General features: G+C 39.1%; 1 protein-coding gene across 1 annotated transcript; it reads left to right on the top strand.

Moving 5' to 3' along the window:
• Window positions 1-4,537: 4,537 nt before the first annotated feature.
• LOC122697415 (olfactory receptor 1F12) lies at window positions 4,538-5,479 on the top strand. Its single transcript, XM_043908237.1, has one exon. The coding sequence runs from the start codon at window positions 4,538-4,540 to the stop codon at window positions 5,477-5,479; it is 942 nt and encodes a 313-aa protein (XP_043764172.1).
• Window positions 5,480-8,913: the final 3,434 nt, after the last annotated feature.

The following is an 8,913-nucleotide window of genomic DNA, read 5'->3' as shown; positions in this document are numbered from 1 at the left end:
ATTTCAGTTGGGGTGGTCAGAGAATTTCAAGACAAGAAAAGCCAGATAGACATAACTTTCACTGTATGTTAGGAAATTCTAAGGATGAGAAATTGAGCATGGCAAGAGAGAGTACTAGAGAGGTAAGAAAAGGATTATGAAGAATCTTTTATGCCATAATAAGGAATTTGGAATTGGAGTTGAATGCAGTTGAAAACAACTAGAAGTTCTTAAGAAGGGAAAGTGAGGAAACTTTTGTTTTAGAAAGATAATTCTTTTGTTGTTGTTCAGTCAGTAAGTTGTTTCCAGCTCTTTGTGACCCCATGGACTCCTCTGTCCTCTGCTATCTCTGGAGTTTGCTCAAACTCATGTCCGTTGAGTCAGTGATGCCATCCAACCATCTCATCCTCTGTCAATCCCTTCTCCTCCTGTCCTCAATCTTTTCCAAAATCAGGGTCTTTTCCAGTGAGTCGACTCTTCACATCAGGTGGCCAAAAGGTTGGAGCTTCAGCTTCAGCACCAGTCCTTCCAATGAATATTGAGAGTTAATTTCCTTTAGGATTGACTGGTTGATCTCCTTGCAGTCCAAGGGACTCTCAAGAATATTCTCCAGCACCACAATTCAAAAGCATCAATTCTTTGGTGCTCAGCCTCCTTTATGACCCATCTCTCACATCTGTATATGACTACTGGAAAAACCATAGCTTTGACTATTTGGCCTTTATCAGCAAAGTGAGGTCTCTGCTTTTTAATCTGCTGTCTAGGTTTGTCATAGCTTTCCTTCAAAGGAGCAAGCGTCTTTTAATTTCATGGCTGCAGTCACCATCCACAGTGATTTGGGGGCCCGAGAAAAGAAAATCTGTCACTATTTCAACTTTTCCCCTCCTGTTTGCCAAGAAGTGATGGGACTGGATGCCATGATCTTAATTTTTTCACTCTCCTCTTTTACCCTGATCAAGAGGCTCTTTAGTTCCTCTTCGCTTTCTGCCATTAGAGTGGTATTCTTTAGGAAATATGAAAGAAAGCTTGAAAGGAGGAAGATTACAGGAAGTAAAATGAATTTTACGTGTATTACAAGTATTCAGATGAGAGATGATGAACGTCTGACATAGGCAGTATAATTAGGAATGAAGAAAAGGAGTATGACTATGAGAAAAGTGAGAATCAAAGGAGCGTGGTCATGCACTGGATGAGTCAAGTATAATTCTAAATTTTCTGGCTTTTATTGAAAGCTCCTTAAGGGTAAAGACCATGCCTTTCTTGTCACCACTGTTTTTCAATGCCTAAAACAGTGTGTTAATTTGTGGTAGATGTAAAAATATATTTATTTAATAACAAGATTCTTCTTCCCCAAAAGTAATAACAAGACTTAGGAATTGATTAGATGTACAAGTTAATGAAAGGTAGAAGTCCTGGGATGACTGCCAACTTTTCTTTTCTTGAATAACTGGATACACTGTGGTGCTATTTATTGATAAAGGGTACATGAAGAGAGGTACAGTCTACAAGCAGGGAGGAGAATTTGATGGATTCAGTTTGGGAAATCTTAGATACAAGTGTCTATGATATCCAAGTTGACATTCAAAGAGCACTGGGAATATGAGCCTGAATATGAAAGAGAGTTGCACTAGAGAAACAAATTTGGGAGAGATTGGCATACAGATAGTATGAAACCCATGGGAGTGAATAGACTCATCCAAGAATATCTGTAGGATGAAAAGAAAACAAGGTGTAAGATGAAAACCAAAGAAATGCCAACATTTCAGGGATTGTCAAAAGAAGTAAATTCTGCAAAACAACTGGAAAGAAATAGCCAGAAAGATTAGAGGAAATCTGAAAATAAATCCAAAGAGGAATAGAATTTCTCTAGGAGATAATTCTAAGAGGTCTAAAAACACAAGGACTGAGAAGTGTCCACTGAATTTTTTCAAGAAGACTTGGGAGAGCAATTCATTGGAATTCCTGGGGCAGTAGACAGAATGACATGAGATGGGAAATAAGTAGGATGTGAGAAAGTCGGTTCTGTGAGGGGTTGTGTCAGGGAAGAGAGAGTCAGGAAGAAGCCAGAAGTAGTCATGGATCTGGAAAGGGATGTTGAAGATGGAAGAGACGGAAGCTGAAAGTATGAGTCCAACAGAGGAGGAGAACATTCAAGTTATAGAAAAGAGAAGGGAATTTTAAGAGAAGTGGGAAAGGGGGGGAACATATGTGGAGGTGTCAATCTTTTCAGCAAAGAAAGATAAGGCTTTTTAGTAAAAGGAGGGAAGGGGGAAAGGAAGGATAAATTGGATGCAGACAAGTTTTCTGCATCATGTCAAGAAGTCAGGTACATCCATCTAGCAGTGGATTCTATTTTCTGTGAAACTACAGTAAGTGAAGTAATTGATGTGAAGGGACGTGCTGGAGTAAAAAGTTTGAGAAAAAAGATTTAAAACAGCCATTGTGAAGACAAGAAAGAAACCTGCTTTACACCTAGTCTAGCTTTGTCAACCACAGTTTGCATTTATTGAGTAATCACTATTTGCTAAAACCTTTGCATACACCAACTCACTTCATTTTCACAACAACCTTTAAGGTAGGTGCCATTATTATATATGAGAAAATTAAGATTTAGAGAGGTTAAGTGACCTGGGGTCTCGTTTCACTGTGTCCGACCTCAGAGCCCACACTCGCAAGGATTTTTTCTGTCTCTGAGAGAGTCCTCCATTCTTCTCAAATTATTCACATGTATATGTGGACATTTGTCCTCTGAATTATTTTCTATAACAATTATTTAATTTTCTTAATTATTTAATGACAGTATTTTCCGTCCACAACCTGATTTCAAGTTTCTTGCCTTAGGAGCTTTGCCTTCTATTATTTCATGTTTTCTACAACTCCAAGAAATGCAGGAGCACAAGTATTAACAACACTTTATAAACATGAAGCCTTTTTTTGTAGTTACAGTTAATATATTACAAAACTATTAAAAGGGAATCTTTTAAATCAGCCACATTTGGGCATAACTTTTTCTATGTGTTCCTCTTTAGCCTTATCTACTAAAGAAGAACACACAGTGTATTATACAACTACATGTGTTATATAACTTTTAAAATTATTTATAAATATTTTCCTATGTTTCTCACAGTGTTCAGGTAAACTAATTTTTGGAGGTTTAACTTTTTACACTTGTCAAGCACATTACTATATTTTTTCTTTTTATCTTGAAAAGATAAAATAGTTTGTTTACATCTTATGAATCCTAAATGGTAGATGTCTGACTTATTTCCAAGAACAATTGTTCATATGGGGTTGAACAAAAAGCTATAAAATATTCATCATTTAAATCTCTATGTTTGGCATGGAGTCCTTTAGTATGTCAGACTCACAGATATGTTCCAACACACAGCTGACAGGCAGCCACACAAAATGGAGAATGTGCAACAGTTGGTATCAACATGAAAAGTAGGAAGGGAGTCTTTGCCTACTGTGGGGATATATACAGAGATCCTCGGAAATCTCAGATGAGGGAAGTTCCCAGTAAGTAAATCAACTGAAGAAATGGATGATCATGCCTAAGGTCCACTGACCTTGGACTTCCCTCGTGGCTCAGACGGTAAAGAATCTGCCTGAAATTCAAGAGACACGGTTCAATCCCTGGGTTGGGAAGATCCCCTGGAGAAGGGAATGGCAACCCACTCCAGTATTTTTGCATGTAGAAATCCATGGACAAAGAAGCCTGGCAGGCCACAGTCCATAAGTTCACAAAGAGTTGGACATGACTGTGACTAACACACAAGGTCCACTGAGGCTTGGTAGAGAGCATCAGAGAGGAAATCAGTCAATTCATTTCAGTCGCTCAGTTGTGTCCGACTCTTTGCGACCCCATGAATCGCAGCACACCAGGCCTCCCTGTCCATCACAAACTCCCGGAGTTCACTCACACTCATGCCCATAGAGTCGGTGATGCTATCCAGCCATCTCATCCTCTGTCGTCCCCTTCTCGTCCTGCCCCCAATCCCTCCCAGCATCAGGGTCTTTTCCAATGAGTCAACTCTTCGCATGAGGTGGCCAAAGTATTGGAGTTTCAGCTTCAGCATCAGTCCTTCCAATGAACACCCAGGACTGATCTCCTTTAGGATGGACCGGTTGGATCTCCTTGCAGTCCAAGGGCCTCTCAAGAGTCTTCTCCAACACCAAAGTTCAAAAACATCAATTTTTCAGTGCTCAGCTTTCCTTGCGCCAAAAAATTGATGCTTTTGAACTTTGGTGTTGGAGAAGACTCTTGAGAGTCCCCTGGACTGCAAGGAGATCCAACCAGTCCATCCTAAAGGAGATCAGTGAGAAAATAGGATGGCCTAAAGAGAATATATTTAGTAAATGAGACAAGACTAGGTGAGTATGTAAAAAATGAGGAGAACTTTTTTTTTTTCTGTCAAAAATATTTCATCCTCCAGGACTTTCCTGGTGGTCCAGTTGCAGGGGGCACAGGTTTGATCTCTGTTGGGGAAGTCCACATGCCACAAGTTGCAGCCAAAAAAAAGTCATCCTCTGGTCTTCATGCAGATACATTCAAGTGATGGAAAGGGAAAACCAAACCAGCATCTCTGAATTTCTCCTCCTGGGTTTCTCAAGTTGGCCAGAGCAACAAGAGCTGCTTTTTGCACTTTTCCTGTGTCTCTACTTAGCAGGGCTGTTTGGAAACTTACTCATCTTGCTGGCCATTTCCTCAGACCATCACCTCCATACGCCCATGTATTTCTTCCTCGCCAATTTGTCTGTGGTGGACCTCTGCCTTCCTTCATCTACAGTACCCAAGATCCTCCTGGACATCCAAACACAGACTCAGTCCATCTCCTATCCTGGCTGCCTGGTTCAGATGTATTTCTGTATGATGTTTGCCAACATGGACAATTTCCTTCTCACAGTGATGGCCTATGACCGTTATGTGGCCATCTGTCACCCTTTGCATTACTCCACCATTATGACCCAGCACCTCTGCATCTCCCTCGTGGGTGGACCTTGGGTGATTGCCTTTTTGAATCCCCTCCTGCACACCCTTATGATGACCCGTCTGCATTTCTGCTCTAACAATGTCATCCACCATTTCTTCTGTGATATCAATGCTCTCCTCCCTCTATCCTGTTCTGACACCAGTCTTAATCAGTTCTTGGTTCTTGCTGTGGTGGGGCTAATCTTTGTGGTACCCTCAGTGTGTATCCTGGCATCCTATGGCCTCATTATCTCTGCTGTGATGAAAATCCCTTCTGTCCAAGGAAAATTCAAGGCTTTCTCCACCTGTGGGTCTCACCTCGCCTTGGTCATTCTTTTCTATGGAGCAATCACAGGGGTCTATATGAGTTCCTCATCTAACAATTCAACCGAAAAAGACTCAGCAGCATCAATAATTTTCATGATCGTAGTCCCTGTGGTGAATCCCTTCATTTACAGTCTAAGGAACAATGAGCTGAAGGGGGCTTTAAAGAAGATTTTAGGCCAGAGCAAAATCTTCTCCCAGTGATTCATTCTGGCTGAGTTCAACAGGTGGTAAATCCTAATCCTATTTTCATTCTCATCATAATTGAAAAGCTGTTACAAAATACCTACTTTTGCTTTATTGACTATGCCAAAGCCTTTGACTAGGTGGATCACAAGAAGTGGAAAATTCTGAAAGAGATGGGAATACCAGACCACATGACCTGCATCCTGAGAAATCTGTGTGCAGGTCAAGGAGCAACAGTTAGAACTGGACATGGAACAATAGACTGGTTCCAAATCAGAAAAGGAGTGCGTCAAGGCTATAGATTGTCACCCTGCTTATTTACCTTACATGCAGAGTACATCATGAGAAATGCTGGGCTGGATGAAGCACAAGCTGGAATCAAGATTTCCAGGAGAAATATCAATAATCTCAGATATGCAGATGACACCACCCTTATGGCAGAAAGTGAAGAAGAACTAAAGAGCCTCTTGATGAAAGTGGAAGAGAAGAGTGAAAAAGTTGGCTTAAAACTCAACATTCAGAAAACTAAGATCATGGCATCTGGTCCCATCACTGCATAGCAAATAGATGGGGAAAGAGTGGAAACAGTGACAGACTATTTTGGGCGGCTCCAAAATCACTGCAGATGGTGACTGCATCCATGAAATTAAAAGATGCTTGCTCCTTAGAAGAAAAGTTATGACCAACCTAGACAGCATATTAAAAAGCAGAGACATTACTTTACCAACAAAGGTCCATCAAAGCTATGGCTTTTCCAGTAGTCATGTATGGAAGTGAGAGTTGGACTATACGGAAAGCTGAGCACTGAAGAATTGATGCTTTTGAACTGTGGTGTTGGAGAAGACTCTTGAGGGTCCCTTGGACTGCAAGGAGATCCAACCTGTCAATCCTAGAGGAAATCAGTCCTGAATATTCATTGGAAGGACTGATGCTGAAGCTGAAACTCCAATATTTCGGCCACCTGATGGGAAGAACTGACTCATTTGAAAAGAACCTGATGCCGGGAAAGATTGAAGGCGGGAGGAGAAGGGGTCAACAGAGGATGAGATGGTTGGATAGCACCACTGATGCAATGGACACAAGTTTGAGGAGGATCCTGGAGTTGGTGATGGACAGGGAAGCCTGGTGTGCTGAAATCCATGGGGTTGCAAAGAGTCAGACACAACTGAGTGACTGAACTGAACTGAACTACAAAATACCTAATTAAACTTGACACCTACCTCACTTTGCTACAAACTCTAGGAAGGACATGATCCTAGGACTTATCCCCTTGAGTTCCCTAGGATATTAATAATGTGGGCAAATATTTATATATAAAGTCTCTGAAAATCACAATATAAGTATGCAATCAGCATTCAAATGCATCATTAAGACATCCCATATGGCTAGGATTAATGCAGGAATATACCACGGGGAGAACACAAAAGATCTTTTCCCTAGGACTGCCCTAGAGTTGACAGGAATAGGTAATTACATTGTCATTCATGAAAAACAGTAGAGAATAAACGGGCTATGTAATGAAAGGTTCAAACCATGACTACAAGTTGAGGTAAGAAAACCGAAGATATTAGTAAAGGCTAAGAGGTCAAGTAAGGCTTCAGTGAAAAGACAGTACTTTAATCTGGGTCTTAACTGCAGATGAGTTTTACAAAGGAATAATGAAAATATTCAAAATATATGAGGAAGATTTTTAGGTAAGGCGGACCATGGTGTGTATGAGCAAATGTATTGAATAAATTAACCTTAATGCAGTGAAGGGTCCATATTGGGATTGGTGAGAATGGGGGATGGATTATTTCTCACCCCAATGTTTTATTCATGTTTTACAGCTATACTATATGCGTTTCCTATAATCAGTCTTTATTCCTTTGTGTTAAAAGTAGGATTTATATCTGTTGTCTATGTGTATACCTATATATCTTCATGATGCTCTACAAAAAATTACCAGGGAGGCTATTAATTATCAATTTAAATTTTGAAACTTTTTGTGGTTATTTACTCTGCGATATGCATAGAGTTGCCTATATGAGTAGACCCTGCCAGCAATAGAAAGCATACGCCCTTGTGAATTTTGATTTAAAAATCATATCTGATTTAACATTTTCTGTGTCCACAATGTTCCCCAAAGCCCTGCAAAAAGCATTGTTCCATAGGCCATAAATCCCATAGTTTAAGTCATACCATCCAAAATATCTCCTCAAAGCTGGTTTTTAAAAATGTTCATTTTTTATGATGTGATAACTGAGAGACAGAAATAAAGATAAAAAGATAGAGATGAGATAAAGATACAGGTTTTTCTTAAAAGACATCCTGCTATAAATATGTATTTACTTATGATAAGAAGACCTTCTACAAATTACCTTTGTGGTTTTTACTCTTTTATGATGAGAGAGAGATCAGAAAAATTTGTTGGAGCATGTAAAGATCAATGTAAATAACACTGGTGCAAGGACAGAAGCAACAGCAAAAATCAACCAGTTCACAATTCCCTGTATCTTGAGAGATCTTTGTGTGTACCAGATATCTTAGTTGCAAATGAGAAATCAATTATTCTTAATTAAACAGAAAGCTTAATGAAGAAGTACTGTTCATTATGAACTCATCAGGAATTCATAAAATTGCTGGAAGGGTTGGAGAAGCAGACTATTGATAAAGGAAACTGAAAGAAATGGAAACATATCTTATGCTCTTGGACTGAAAGAATTAATATTATTAAAATGGTCACACTATGCAAAGCAATCTGCAGATTTAATGTGATCTCTATCAAATTACCCATGACATTTTTCATATAAATAGAACAGATAATCCTAAAATGTATATGGATCCATAAAAGACCCAGAAGTGCCAAAGCAATGCTGAGAAAAAGAACAAAGCTGGAGGCATAACCCTCTTAGACTTTAGGAAAACTACAAAGCTGCAGAAATCAAAAGAGTGTGGTACTGGCACAAAAACCATGAGGGTGTGGAGAAAACAAAACCCTTGTACAGTGTTGGTGGTATAAATGTAACTGTGAGAAAGAGTATGGAGGCATCTCAAAAATCTAAATATTGCCATATGACCCAGTAATTCCACTCCTGGATTTATATACAAACAAATCAAAAAAACACTAATTAGAAAAGATACATGCACCTCAATATTCATAGCAGCATTATTTATAATTGCCAAGATGTGGAAGCAACCTAAGTGCCCATCAATAGATAAATATATAAAGACTATATAAATACAATGGAATACTACTCAATCATAAAAAAGAATGAAAATTTTTTATCATTTGCAGCAAGGTGGATGGACTTGGAGAGAACTATGCTAGCAAAATAAGTCAGACAGAGAAAGATAATATATATCACATATGTAAAATATACATCTGCATATATCACAGATGTAAAATCTAAAAAATAAAACAAACTTGTTAGTATAACAAAAAGAAACAGACTCATAGATATAGAGAACAA

This window comes from Cervus elaphus, chromosome 7 (assembly GCF_910594005.1).
Source record: "Cervus elaphus chromosome 7, mCerEla1.1, whole genome shotgun sequence".
NCBI lineage: Eukaryota > Metazoa > Chordata > Mammalia > Artiodactyla > Cervidae > Cervus > Cervus elaphus.
The sequence above is the reverse complement of the archived record's forward strand: the minus strand, read 5'-3'. Positions and strand labels throughout refer to the sequence as shown.

Excerpts from the sequence above, each read along its gene's own strand:
- LOC122697415 (XM_043908237.1), top strand. The coding sequence starts at position 4,538 with ATGGAAAGGGAAAACCAAACCAGCATCTCTGAATTTCTCCTCCTGGGT.